At 49.6% G+C, this 14,774-nt stretch overlaps 1 protein-coding gene across 1 annotated transcript in view; it reads left to right on the top strand.

Moving 5' to 3' along the window:
• RUVBL1 (RuvB like AAA ATPase 1) overlaps positions 1–14,425 on the top strand; it is a 41,490-nt gene extending 27,065 nt beyond the window's left edge. Inside the window, exons 9-11 of the mRNA XM_045904216.2 lie at positions 8,325–8,427; positions 12,689–12,780; positions 14,037–14,425. Coding sequence (XP_045760172.1) covers positions 8,325–8,427; positions 12,689–12,780; positions 14,037–14,196 — 355 coding nt within the window. The 3' untranslated portion in view covers positions 14,197–14,425. The remainder of the gene's footprint in view (positions 1–8,324; positions 8,428–12,688; positions 12,781–14,036) is intronic.
• Positions 14,426–14,774: the final 349 nt, after the last annotated feature.

Below are 14,774 nucleotides of genomic sequence, written 5' to 3'. Positions count from 1 at the left end.
CAAGGGCAACAGCCATCCTGTTACTAAATATGAGGGCCTCCCACATGGTCTCTGGGGTTACAGTGTGGTGTGATTTGGTCATTCTTTGCCCATTGGAGAGGGCAAAGGTAAGGTTAGTCAGGCTGGCCTTGGGTGACCTTACATATGTTGATTTCTATCCTCACACTAGCTGTGGGCGGTAAGTATTCTTGGCTTTGTGTTTTAGATGAAAGAAACAACAGCAGAATAAAGCCTGGTCGTGAAGATAAAGATACGATGAGGACCCAGATCTTTCTAATAATGAAACCAGTAACGAAACCAGTATTTTCTCTCTGTCTCTACCTTCTTGGAGCCACCCTGGTGCCTGCCCCTTCCCTCACCCCTACCCCCCGAGGCCTGCCTTTGGGAAGGGTAGATGTTGAGGCCTGGAAGGCGCATGCCCACGTGATGCTCACCCTGCCAGGATGGGCCCAGGGCTGGGGGGGGGGGGGGGTTCTTTCTTGAGGTTCTTCTTCTCCTGAGTGCTCTGCAAGTGAGCAGATGAGCCCCAGAGAACACACTGTCTTCCCAGCGCTCAAGGGCCCTGTACTTGGTAGTTTTCTTGCTCTTTGGTTTTCTGTGCTCCGGTTTGAATGCTGGGGCACAAAGCAGAGTGGTGAAGAGCCCTTTTCAAGCCTGCCGGGAGTAGTGTGGGAGAATAGAGCTCTGGGGGCTGCGTGTTCCTGGCAGCAGGGGTGGTAGGAATCTGGAAAGAGACCCTAAGGCCCATGAGTATTTCAGTACAGGGCTGGAGCCAGACCAAGTTAGGAACCCAAATTGCTGATTCACCTAGACTTGCCTCTGAATGATGGTGGGTCACATGCAGGACTTTAGCTGGCTCTTGACAGAGTTTTGTCTCCATTGAGAGTGTTCCAAAGCTATGCTGCTGGCTCCGGGGCAGCTCCCCTCTCAGGTGATCGCTCTGGCTCAGAATTAGGATTTGCCTACATGATTCAAGTTCATGTGGCAGCAGCTTGTAGTCACTCTTTGAATCCCTGTTTTGGTGTCTTGACAAGATCATCATCACAGGTGTTTTCTGCATTCTTGGGGAGAAGGCAGCTTGTTTCAGGGCCAGGCCAGCCGTTGGTGAGAGGAGCTGGCTACCTGGGCAGCCTCTGGAAGCCCGGTATGTGGCCTGGTGCCTGGTGAGCCTGGCATCCCTGCTGCCCAGACCCTGTAGCTTTGCTGGACTTCTGCTTGCTTTGGTCAGGGCTGGCTTCAGTCTGAAAGTTGGTGAAAGGCTCAGCCTGGACTGATGGTGCCCCCTGCTGGGGAGCTCTGCCAACAGGCTCCGCTCCCTCACAGCAGATAACCCAACCCAGCAGATGCCAGTGGAGCCTGGCAGCTTCTGACAGGAGCAGACTCTTAGGCCTCAGAGTACCTTCTCTCAGACCCGTCCCACCCAGGAAAAAAGTACGCAGGAAGATGGTTCTGAACTCAGAGCATGCCCAGTGGGGATGGAGCTCTGGTCAGCCTGAAGCCTGGGAAACTTGGCCCTAGTACCCCCAGACGGATTTCATCAAGGGCTGCTAGAGGCTGTGGCTGCCCACTGCTGCCAGACCGCAGTGGGAGGAAGATGCTCAGTGTGTGATGCTTTCTGCAGCCCTGCTGAAGCAACCAGAACTGGGTTGTATGCTCTAGATGAAGGTTTTGGTGCGAAGCGCTGGTAGCTGGTAGGGATTTTGTTGTGGTGCTGAGACTAATGTGAAATTAGCAACAATAAAAATAATAAATATAATAGCCAACATGTATTGAGGAGTTCATTCTGTGCACACTGCTGGTCACACCTCAACTTACCGAGGAAGGGACTGGTGTTCTCACTGTTCAGATGAGGATACTGAGGCTCCACCACGATAGGGGACTTGGCCAAGGTCATACAGCTCAGAAGTAAGGCTGGGGTTTGAATCTAGGGTGTTGGACTTCAGAGCTCATGCTCCCAACAAGATTTGGTTTAGATGTGAAGTGATGAAATTTCTGGAATATTGGCACAGTGTCGGCACATCTGACTTGCTTCCCAATAGACTTTACTCCTGGAGGGAGCTGTTGAGCTTCCTTGCCCTTCAGACCCATATCTGACCTCCGGAGCTCGAAAGGGAAGAGGAGGGAGGGAGCTACCTGTAACTGAGGGCTGCCTCTGTGCCCGAAACTGTCCACAGTACTCTACATAGGTCACCCCGTGTAATCTCCTGCACCTGACGATTCTCCTGCACTCCACGGGAGGTGATGTGAGTAGGCCACAAGCCTGGGGGTTGCCTGGCTCTAAAGCTCCTGCCACCCCTGTTCTCCTGTACCGTTTCTGGTCAGTGTGGGGCGTGGTGGGGGGCTGAGCTGGTGCAGGTTGCTGCCGCCTCTGTCAGGGAGTGGCTGTGAAAGTGCCAACTGCCCCCTTTTCCTCTAGGTCATGTCTCTTTGTGCACAGGGCAGGGTAGCCATTCCTGCAGGAGCACCTTGAGGCCTCAGGCTCCTCCTGGGAAGAGAGAACGCCCCTGGGCGCCAGGGGTGGTGCAGCTGCATGGGCTCCACCCTCCCTTGCCACCCTCAAGTCCCTTCTGTGCCAGGACCCTCAGCCATTAAAGGAGAGCCTGGCCTTGATCCCAGCCCCCCAAACTTAAGAGGTCTTCTTTTCCTGTGGGGATAGCTCCCTGGCGTTAAGGAATCTTTGTGGGAGTTTCTCTCCACAAGTCACTCTGTTGCACCAAAGAGCAAGACTTAAGAAACAGTGTAGTCTCCATTCAGTGTATTCCTGTGGCAGAAGATGGTACATTTGAAGAAAACAGCTTTATGGAGATAGAATTCACATACAGTATAATTCACCCGTCTAAAGTGTACAATTCAGTGGTTTTTAGTATAGTCACAAAGTTGTGCAGCCATCACCACTGTCCATTTTAGAACATTTTTGTCACCCCAGAAAGAAATCCTATACCCGTCAATAGTTATCCTGCTGCCACGCCTCAGGATGGCTGCAGGTCTAGTATCTCTAGATCCAGCTGAAGTCCTGCATGTGACCCACCATCATTCAGAGGCAAGTCTAGGTGAATCAACAAAAATGGGCAAATGCGAGTAACAGACAATTCTTCCTAGAAGATATACAAATGGCTGAGAAACACATGAAAAGATGCTCAAAATCAATAGCCAAATGCAAATCAAAACCACTGTGAACTACCACTTCACACCCCCTTGGAAGGCCAGACTATAAACGAGAAAGCGGCTTTTCCCCCCTCCCCGCTCCCCGTAGCCGCTGGCAGCCATTCATCTACTTTCTCTATGTGTTCGCCTTCCCTGGACAGTTCATATAAACGGTACCACACAACCTGTGCTCTTTTGTGCCTGGCTTCTTTCACGGAGCATAATGTTTTCAAGGTCCATCCGTGTTGTAAACCGTGTCAGTGTTCATTGGTTTTTAAGGCTGAATAGTATACCAAAATGTGGAATATTTAATAATACACTGACCCTTTAATTAGTTGATGGACATTGAGTTATTGGGTTGTTTTTACTCTGTGGCTCTTATGAATAATGTTGCCCTGAACATCTGTGTACAACTTTTTATGTAAACTTTGGTTTTTATTTCTCTTGGGGACATACCTATCAGTGGAATCACTGGGTCCGATGGGAATTCTTTTTAACCTTTCAAGGAACTGCCAGACTGCTTTCCATAGTGGCTCCACCATTCTCACCAGCAGTGGCTGAGGGGTCCAGTTGCTCCACATCGTAGATGACACTTACTACGGTCGTTTATAGTCTGGCCTTCCAAGGGGGTGTGAAGTGGTAGTTCACAGTGGTTTTGATTTGCATTTGGCTATTGATTTTGAGCATCTTTTCATGTGTTTCTCAGCCATTTGTGTATCTTCTGGGAAGAATTGTCTGTTACTCTCATTTGCCCATTTTTTTTTATTCGGGTTGTCTTCTTATTAGTGAGTTCTAAGAATTCTTTATGTATTCTGATACTAGACCTGTACCAGATGTATGATTTGCAAATACTTTCCTCCCATCCTGTGGGTGGTTTTTTCAGTTTCTTGATAGTGTCTTTAAGTTTTGATGCAGTCCAGTTTTTCTGTTATTTCTTTGGTTGCTTGTGTTTTTTGGGCTCATATCCGAAAAACCATTTAAGGTCACAAAGATTTACACCTGCGATCTCTTCTAAGAGTTCTGTAGTTTTAGCCCTTACATTTAGGTTTATGATCATTTGTGGTTAATTTTGTGTATAGTCTAAGGAAGAGGTGTGTCCAGCTTCACTCCTTTACATGTAGATGTCCGGCTGTCCCAGGACCATTTGTTCTTCAGTGAATCGTCTCGGCAGCCTCATCAGAAAAGCAAATGGTTTTCTTCTTAGCACTCTGCCTGTGTCCACTGAGCCAGGGTGCAGTGGACTTATGGGAGTTACCCTTCACATTACCCAGAGAGGTGTTCTCCACTGCGTCTCCTGTCATCAGAAAAGCTTTGTGGTATCTGTGTCCTTGCAGCCACGGGGTTATATAAAGAAGCAGTCAGGCAGTGATTCTCAGCTGGGGATGTTGTGACTTGTCACGACTTTGGGTGCTACTGGCATCTGGGGGGTAGAGGCCAGGGATGCTGCTGAACATCCTACAATGCACAGGAGAAGCCCCTACAAAAATTATTTGGTCCACAATGTCAAAAGTGTCAGCGGAGGAACCCTGAATTGTAGTAAGATGGAAACGTTCACAATTGAGTCAACCCTTTGCACTTGTAAGTGTAGCTATAGGATACATTTCTAGAAGTGCAGTGACCTTGTTCCTGCAGATAGACCATATTGGATTCCAAGGAGAATTAGGTCTGTGGCATCACAGCCCAAAACTATATATGTGGAAGAGGTAAGGCATTAACACAGTTGGAACAATTGTCAAACGGCCTAATGGTGAAATCAATATTGGGCTGACACCAAAGCCAGAAAGGAGCCTCTGGGTACAAGAATAAATCTGCAATTTTAGCCAAAATGTAATTATTGCAGTTTATTATTAGCAATTTTATAATCTAATCTGACAGTTATGGCAGCCTTGTCAGACAGTGATTGCTCTGCACTGAGAGCTCCTTCTGGGCTCACCCCCCACCCCAGAGGAGCACTGGTAAATAGGGGCTTCCGTTCCCTCGCCCACTTAGCAAGTGATGGGACAGACCCTTTTGTGGGATTTTTGCAGAATAGAATCCCAGAAACTATTTTTTACTAATATGTTTTCTAAAAGAAACTTTGTACCTAAGTTTCATAGCTTTGACCAATGTTTAGGCTTTAATTCCTGAAAAATACTTGGCAGTCTTTAAGTGGACCTTTTTGTTTAAATTTTTAGTTTTGTGGATTCAAAACTGTAAGAATTTTTCTTTTTTTTTTTGCATAAAAAAGGAAACATCAAATTAAATTTAAAGAAAAAAAAATCTGAAAAAAGCAGTGAAGTTTTGCATCTGAAACAAAAAGAGTTCTGCGTCTTGGTGAACAACTTTATTGGAAAGGTTGGAGAAAAATAAAGATGCCCTTTCGCTTAAGAATTTGTGGGTTAGGGGCGCCTGCGTGGCTCAGTTGGTTGAGCATCTGCCTTCAGCTCGGGTCATGATCCCAGGGTCCTGGGATTGAGCCCCACATCGGGCTCCCTGCTCAGTGGGGAGTCTGCTTTTCCCTTTCCCTCTGCTGCCCCCCACCCCCGCTTGTGCTCTCTCGCTCACTCTCTCCCAAATAAATAAAATCTTTCTTTTTTTTTTTTTAAAGATTTTATTTAGTTATTTGAGATAGAGAGAGCACAAGCAGGGGGAGCGGCAGGCAGAGGGAGAAGCAGTCTCCCCTCTGAGCAGGGAGCCTGATGTGGGACTCGATCTCAGGACCCTGGGGTCATGATCCGAGCCAAAGGCGGACGCTCAACCAACTGAGCCACCCAGGCGCCCCTAACCTTTTCTTCTTCAGACTTTTTATCTTTGTTATTATGTCTGAATCGAAGATGATTTACCACAAGGGTTACAGAGTTTGGGATATTTTAACATGGGAAAGTTGAGATCTTTTAAAGAGTCCTCAAGAAAAATCCAAAGTAGAAGTTAAAAAAACCAAACTTATCACCTAAACGGAATTAGATACCTAAAAATTAATTGTAGTTTTCAAAGGTTATTTTGCTGAATGTAAAGATTGTAAGCATTCCAAATACTGAGAGTTGAATCATGATAGAATTTAATCTTTATAATTTTTCCTTGTTATTTTAAAAATATTTTTTGGTGGAAAAGATTTGTTTTCTCTAAAGTTATCTTAATATTTATATTTGCTACCAGTCTATTTCCCTATTTATTTTAAAAGGTCTTAGTTGTTTTTTCATGTTAGATTTAACAATTATTAAATGTAGCATTTTATTCTTTCTTTGAATTGTTTTTATTTTGGGAAAATTGCTATAACGGAATTTGCAGTTTTAGTTATTTTTAAGTGTACAGTTCAGTGGCATTAATTGCATTCACAGAGTTGTACAACCATGCCCACCACCTGTCTTAAAAACTTTCCTGTCTCTCCAAACAGAAACTGTGCCCATTAAGCAGTGAGTCCCATCTTCCCCTTCTCCGAGCCCTTGGTAACCTCCACTGTACTCTGTGTCTATGAATTTTCCTTTTCTAGGTATTCCCTTCCAGTGGAATCCTACAATATCTGCCCTTTTATGACTGGCTTCTTTCACTTAGCATCCTGTTGTAATGTGCATCAGAGCATTTTATGCTTGCAATAAGTATACATTTGTACTTCAACTGGATAGAATTTTTTTTTTTTTTTAAGATTTTATTTATTTATTTGACAGAGACACAGCGAGAGAAGGAACACAAGCAGGGGGAGTGGGAGAGGGAGAAGCAGGCTTCCTGCTGAGCAGGGAGCCCGATGTGGGGCTCGATCCTAGGACCCCGGGATCATGACCTGAGCTGAAGGCAGACGCTTAACGACTGAGCCACCCAGGCGTCCCTGGATAGAATTTCAACAGCTAGATTTCTTTACTGAAGTTGTATTTCTTGAATGCTCACTTATATTTGAAACTGAATATTCTGGTAATATTAACAACTAAATCCAAATGACCTGCCTTGTTCTCTGTTCTACTGATGAGTTATGCCCCCATAGACTCTGCAGTCTGGCGTAAGTTTAGGAATGCCAGAGTCAGTGCTGACATCGAGCTGCTGCTGCGACTCTTGGAGGCTGAGGCAGGAGCGCGCAGCATAGCACGTTGGGCTTTCAGACACAGCGGCCGAAGCCGACCTTGTGTGCTCCCAGCTCTGCTCGGCATGCCTCCTGCTGGGCAGCTGGTGTCTCGTGGCCTCACGGGTTGGCACGGCTCCCTCCTGGGCCGCTCTTCCTATGGCTTGGCTAAGGATTCGAGAGAAAAATAGGCACAAAGGACATGATTAGACAGTCCCCAAAAGGCAAGAAAATAATCAATGGATCTAAGGGAAACATTCAAATGATTCACTAATAATCAAGGAAATGTAAATTCAAACAAAGTGTCACCCTTTCTTTTTCTAAACCATTAAAGCAGCACAATGTTTAAGAATACCCTGTGCTGGTTACAATGCACTGAGATCAGATCACTCATGTAGCTGTGGAAATTAGTTCACTCATTCATTCAAACATATTCAGGATTGTAGCAGGTACTCAGAGTTGCTGAGGAAATGTTTATGGCTGTATGCATGAAATTGTTTATCAAACATCATTAATAATAGCAACAGTTGGAAACTACCTAAATGCCCAACAGTTTGGGTTAAGGAAAATACTTGATGGATTATTGTTTTTTTTAAGATTTTGTTTATTTATTTGAGAGAGAGAGTGCATGCCTGCACGAGCAGTGGGGAGGACAGAGGCAGAGGAAGAAGCAGACTCCCCACTGAGCAGGGAGCCTGATGTGGGGATGTGGGGCTCCATCCCAGGAAGGACCCTGGGATCACAACCTGAGCAGGCAGACACTTAACTGACTGAGCCACCCAGGTGCCCCCTTGATGGGTTATTAAGACTGAAGCAGCATGGACAAAAGCAAAAAAAAGCTACACACTTAGTGTGATTTATAAAGACATCTATTTGAAAATTTGGTAAATATCTATATGAATATTTTTAATAGGATTTTAGGTGGCCTTTTTTTCCCTCTTTCCCAAATTTCCTACTGTGTTGACATTTGCTAAAATAATGAAGTTGTTTTTGATGCCACCTGAATGTTAGTTGGTTCACTCTGTGGTCATGGGTTGACTCAGGATGTGAATTGCCTGCTTTATCATTGTGAGTACCTCAGCCATGTTTCCAGTATCCAGTTTCTGGTCTCAGAGAGGCCTGGGTGATGTGATCCTTTTGGCCCTTGCAGGGGTACTGAAGACATCACCTCTCCTCATGGCATCCCTCTTGACCTTCTGGACCGCGTGATGATCATCCGGACCATGCTGTATACCCCACAGGAAATGAAACAGGTGAGCCTCCCTTCCCCCGCCCTTCCCTCTTCTCCCCTCATTTACTCCTAGCGTTCCCTGATGCTGTGCAGAAAGGTATCCACGGAGCAGACCTGGCTCCCACCACCATCCTGGCACTTAGCTGCTGGACTTGGGCAAGTCATAGTATGGGGCTTCAGTCCTCCCGTCCGAAAGCTGGGTGGGCTGATGAGATGTTGCCTGAGGTATCCCCAAACCTCAGCTAAGGTCTGTGGGTCCTGGCTGTTGTCTCTTCTACTACATGCATTCTGATAAACTTTAGGAAAGGGATAGTGAAAAAAATCAACTTGATGACAGCCATTAGGGAGGCCACCAGCTGTAGGACAGAGGCAATAAGATATGATTTAGCAGTCACTCTTGGTGTCTAGGCCAGGCCCTGTCCGAGGCCTTTTCTGCTGAGTAGGCAAAGCCAAGTGCCCTGTCCCACCAGAACCCACAGCAGGCTGGCTCTAAAAGGGCACAGAACCTGGAGGGGCCGAGAGCCTATCTGCTGCAACCAGTGTGACTAGTGGCAGGTCTCCTGGGGGCTGTGGAGGCCACAGAGATGATGGTGAAGCAGGGTCACACAATTCAGAGGGGTACCTGGAAGTGGTGGTCCTAAAACTAACCTATAAGAGGCTGAAGGAGGTGTACCTGACACGGAGTGTATGCTCAGAATTCTGTGCGAGCTGGATTTGCGTTAGGCCTGAGGATGGGAAATGAAGCAGGTGTCTGCTGTTGGGCCTTACCCCAAGGGGCACCGTCCCAGCTCTCCCCACAGCGTTCGTCTCTTGCTTTATCTGGAGTTGGAGTACCACGTGCCCAGGCACTTTACACTTAGAATTTCTAGTCCTCCTCCTGGTACTGCCAGGTAGTGCTTGATCCCCTCTCTTCCTGTGTATGGCTCAGTCCCTGAGTGGCAAGCCCTGGGTGCGGAGCCCAGGCCACGTGCTCAGCGGTGGGCTGCGCCCTAGGTTGGTGTCCCACTGGGGCAGCACTGCTGTGCTGTGGCCTTGCCTGGCCCACCCTGTGCCAGAGAGTCTCGCTGCTGGTGTAGGTCTCTCACTGCGGGGTCCGTGTGGCCACAGATCAGGTGGACCAGGGCTGCACTGATGTCTCAGCGGGCCCTGCCTGGACCCTCTCCTCTCACAGAGCACAGGCCCTCTTTGTTGGATGTCATGCTGGGCCTGTGGACACACTGAGCCAATGTGATTCCATTTGCTCCCCATTACCTGTGAGGTGGGAGAGCTGTTATCACTGTCATTCTTAAAGATGAGGACGCAGAGACCCAGGCCCACTCGTCTGCCCAAGTTCATAAAGCTTGTCGGTGGCCAGTAAGTGACAGGACTGACAAACCGGAGTCCAGGCTGCCTGGTCCGGAAGCCCATGTTCTTCCTCACCGGGCCACTAGCTCCCACCTGCTAGACATAGCTCAGTTGGGGGTGGATTCCCTGTGGCAGTTTGTGAGGGGCCTTTCCTTGTGGAGCTCTGAGGGCCTCTCCAGGGCACACCCTGGCAGCCCCCCTGCTCACCATGGTCCCCGCCCCCCCCCAGCCCGGCCAGCGCCCGCCAGTGCCATGGTGATGTAGGGAGCTGGGGACCACCAGAGCCGTAAGAGTGCAGGGCGGCCACGGGCGCACCGTTGGGGACACAGTGTCCATGGCCGGGGCCCTGGCACCAGATCGTGGTCTCCGGCTCCTGGATGAATGCTAGGTTGAAGCCAAGGCATTCACTGAACAGAAGCAAAGGAAAAGTTGGTTGCCCCCGCATCCTTACTGTGGGGACAGGAGCCCCGTGTCGTCCCGCCAGGAGAGGCAGCCCCACCCGCTTGAGGTGCTTCGTGGCCGCGTGACTTGAGCCACTGGCACACCTCTGTGATCCTTGGCCTTCTTTGTCCTCTGGAAGGTCTGTTCTCTCTTTTCCAGGTTGTTGTGAGGACTGAGTGACAGTAACTGAGGGAGGGGACTGGGCTGGCCATCCTTTGTCCCAGCGCAGTTATTACTGCTACTAATGGCTTACAGGTGTTCACCATTACCCGCTGGGGGCCTTACCGCAGCTCCCAGTAACCAGGCTTTGAGGGTCCCGAACTACAAAGGTCCTGTGGTCACAGAGATAAGCTGCGGAGCTGGGACCCCACTCAGAGCCAGTTCACCTTTGTTGCCTCCATTTGACCCTGGAGCGTGGGGTCTGAGCTCTCCTGGAAAGTTCTGCACTGTGCTTCTGGCTCCTGGGCTGGTTCCCTTCTTGGCTCAGTCAGGAGGGTGAGCAGAGGTCACAGCAGCTGCCAGGACTCGCTTTGCTTTGTTCTGATGGGCTCAAGGGATAACCTCAGCATTTTTACTGGAGCCTGGGTAGGTTTTTAAAAAAACAAAGTAAATGTAACTTGTGTACTCTGCCATCAGTGCCGACACCCTCATAAACTATCCCTGCAGGTTATTAAATGATTAAAGATCTAATTTATGAACTGTCCGTTTCCGAGCAGTCTGAAACAGGAGCTCTTGGGATTGCTCTGACCTGCTCTCGAGAGAGAGAGTGAGAGCAGAGTGGCCCTGACATTCCTGAAGCCCGACTCTGAATGCTGTGCAACTTGCTGAAGGCCAGATGCTCTGGGCTGAAGCTCTCCCCTTGACCAGGCTCTCGGATTCAGTATTTGCATCTCCCTAGAGTTTCCGAAGTCCCCCAGAGGACATTTTTCTTGGCAGGACCTTGAGGTTTCCTTAATCCCCAGCTGTCAGGGCAAAGCCCTTTTCTGTTAGAGCACAAACCTCTCTGACTCTGGCTGGTGTGGTCAGAGGGGACTCCTGTGGTTGGAGCCAGGAGCAGGGATCTCTCTTCCTGCTCTTTTTTGTGCCATCCTTAGGCCTATCCAGTAACTTCCCTTGCCTCGGCTACATTTAGCTTTGGCCCCTGGACATTGGAACTCCTCATGCATAAGCTAAGAGTCTTTTGACAGAGGTCATACCTGGCAGCCCACTGGCTGAATGGAAAGTTCTATGTAGCCAGTGCTGTGATTGTGAGTGACTCAAACAAGTTGCCAACATTTAGAAATTGGGACATCTCATACAGAAGTCTTAAGTTTTGAGTCTCTTTGGACCAGATGGAACTTCCCTGCGGGCACCTGCCCTCCGCCCTGCGGCACCAGTGGCCTGCGGCAGACGTGCCACCTGCCCTGGCTCGTGCAGCCTCGTCTACCTTGGCCTCTGCCCTTGTCCAGTTCTGCGAGACCTGACTTTCCTCTGGAGCACGACTTTCCCCACTCACGGCAGCTGACATGCGAGGTGCCCGCACCGGAGTTCCCAGACACTGAGTGTCCTGCCCCAGTGGGTCTCTGCCTCAGAGCCTCAGGGCTGGTGTAAATTCAGAGTCTGGCTCCTGAACCTCTGGTCCCTCTCTTCCCCTTGCAAGGCTTTAGCTGGGGGCTCAGTCTTTCCCATTTCCTATTCCTCTACCTTGGGTGTTTTTATGGCTTTAATTTAAACAAGGGCTTCTTGATATCTTGTTTACGAAGCTGCCAAAGTGAAAAATTCCTGTATTATATGAGGCTCGAAGTCCTCGAGTTATCTCGGCTCCCCAACACACAACATCATTATCCCGGCTGCCCCTTATCACTCAGTGCTGGTGCGCCTGCAGGATCCTGGGGCCATGTGTGTTACAGCGGCCCCGTCGCCAGCCCGCCTCCCCTCAGCTTCACCGGGATCTTCACACTGCAACAAGCGTCAGCCTCTTCGTGATAGATTAGATATCTCCCAGCGATGTTATGAGGGCTGGTAAATCTTTAAAAGTAACTTTTTTGATTTATTTAACCATCGTATTTATCAAGCAAATAAAAAATGTCTCTTCTTGCCTGAGTGCTTATAGGTGGTGGTGCCCATGCTGGGGAGGAAGGTTAGAGCCCTGGAGGGAGCCCTGGCAGGTTTCGGAGGGGCCTGTGTTCTCCAGATCTAGGTACTGCATTAGGGAGGCTGGGGAGGCAGGGGCTGAGCTACCCTGGCGCACACCTCCAGGGGTACCAGCTGCCTTCTAGTCACTGTGAGCCCAGGCTGTAAGCCGTTCACACAGAACGTGGTGTGGCTGGAGCCCCGAGGTGTGCCGGGCCAGAAGTCCTGGGCAGAGGCCAGCTCTCTGCCCCTCCAGCCCGGGTTTGGGGCTCTTCAGCACTGATGATGCAGGACAAGACACATGGGACAAGGTCGTTTTTAAAGCACTTGATAAAGGGGACACTTGAGGTCAGTCACTGTTGATCATGGTCTTTCTCCTCCAAAAGATCATTAAAATCCGAGCCCAGACAGAAGGAATCAACATCAGTGAGGAGGCGCTGAACCACCTGGGGGAGATCGGTACCAAGACAACTCTGAGGTGAGCGCGTCTGCCCGGAGCTGCTCCCCACCTGCTGGTGCCTGCCCAAGGGCCCAGTGGGGCCACCGGAGGGCCCTGGGACATAAAGGCGGATCCCTCTCCCAGGGCATAGGACCATGTCTGCCCTCATTGCTATGATGGGTCTTGTCCTGGGCACTGTGATTTAGAATGCGGAATATTCAGGTGATGATGTTCATAGAGCTAGAGTAACAGGTTAGGTCCCCTTGTCCTGTAGCAGATGCTCCCGTGTGGAGAGCTTGCCAGCCTTCTTGGTGGAGGCAACAGACAATCCTGAGATCAGGGTCCAAGGCAGACGGCTCACTGGCCAGGCTGTGCTCGGCCCTTCCCGTGGGGCTCTTCTCCAGGCTGAGGCGGGCAGGGAGGGGGAAGGATGAGTGCGGACACAGATTTGCTCTCCTGACTGTTCACCAGTGGTCCGAAGCCAGCTGCCTGCAGGATGTCCCTCTTAGTGCTTGTGAAGTCATGACCCCAGTCCCTATTTCTGTTTCCCTTTGAGTCTGTTCCTTGCTCCAAGGTTGAAGCAGAATGGCAAGCTGTTTTATTTGGGTGGAGTGGTGCTCTAAAAACTCCCAGAGTTCGTGCCTTTGCAGGGGGAACGTGCTTTTAGTTGGCTGTGTGTTCATTTGCCTGCTGTGTGGGCAGTGTCCCAGTCTGGGCCTTAGCATTTCTGGCCTGCGCCTGTGTACACCAGTTTGTGGTCCCCCCCCCAACTTTAAAGATTTTATTTTATTCACTTTTTTTTTAAGATTTTATTAATTTATTTGACAGAGAGAGGCACAGCAAGAGAGGGAACATAAGCAGGGGGAGTGGGAGAGGGAGAAATAGGCTTCTCCCTCTCCTACTCCCCAGGGATCATGATCTGAGCCGAAGGCAGACACTTAACGACTGAGCCACCCAGGCGCCCCTTATTTACTTTTGTAAGTAGGCTCCATGCCCAGTGTGGAGCCCAACATGGGGCTTGAACTCAACGACCGTGAGATCAAGACCTGAGCGGAGATCCAGAGTCAGACGCTTAACCGACTGAGCCAGCCAGGCGCCCCTGTGGTCTCTTTGAACTAGCAGTGTAGTTACTGCTGTTACAGAGAACTAGACTGACAGAGATTTGGGGGCTAGGATGTGTCGTGCTGGTGACTTCCCTCCTCTGATGGGGTCATGATGGCAGGCCTTGCTGGTGTGGTGAGGGGTCTCCCACCCGTGGCCCCGTCTCACCCCTGCCCTGGCCCCTGTCACTCTAGGTACTCGGTGCAGCTGCTGACCCCAGCCAACTTGCTGGCTAAGATCAATGGGAAGGACAGTATCGAGAAAGAGCACGTCGAGGAAATCAGTGAGCTCTTCTACGATGCCAAGTCCTCGGCCAAAATCCTGGCTGACCAGCAGGATAAGTACATGAAGTGAAGACAGCTGAGGTGTTCCGGAGAGACTCCGGGCGTGCCTGGCTGGGTGCCGCCTGCGAGCAGGAGGCTCCCCCTGCGCTTTGGGCTCTGTCCCCTCCGGCCACGGCGGTCAGCACCAGCTCAGTGTGGAAAGTGTTGCTTTTTAAATTACCGTAACTTCTCCTGCGGTTGCTTTGAAGGAACCCTGCCTCACCTGGCATGTTTTCTAATAAATCCTTGTAGGTTATTTTGATGACCTGTCTCTCTCTCTTGATTTTTTTAAAAATAAACTTTGTATTTTAGAATAATTTTAGATTTCCAGAATTGTTGTGAAGATAGTATAGGGAGTTCCCATACACCTCATGCCGCTTTGCTTACTGTTAATATCCCACAGGGCTGGTATGGCACATTGTCCCAGCTAATGAGCCGAAGTTAATGTGTTGTTGTACCCTACTCACCTCCCCTGGGTTACTGAGCGGCCTCATCTGTCCCGGGATCCCGCCCAGGATGCCACGTCACGTTTAGCCATCATGCCCTCCTTCAGTTCCTCTTGGCTAGGACAGTTCCTTGTTTTTTCTACCTCGACGGAAAGAGGCGTGC

The sequence above is a fragment of the Mirounga angustirostris genome, unplaced genomic scaffold (assembly GCF_029215605.1).
Source record: "Mirounga angustirostris isolate CCGP_5_RB_7025 unplaced genomic scaffold, mMirAng1.0.hap1 SCAF_1, whole genome shotgun sequence".
In the NCBI taxonomy this organism is placed as follows: Eukaryota; Metazoa; Chordata; class Mammalia; order Carnivora; family Phocidae; genus Mirounga; species Mirounga angustirostris.
Note: the sequence above shows the minus strand (reverse complement) of the source record. Positions and strands in the feature narration are given on the sequence as shown.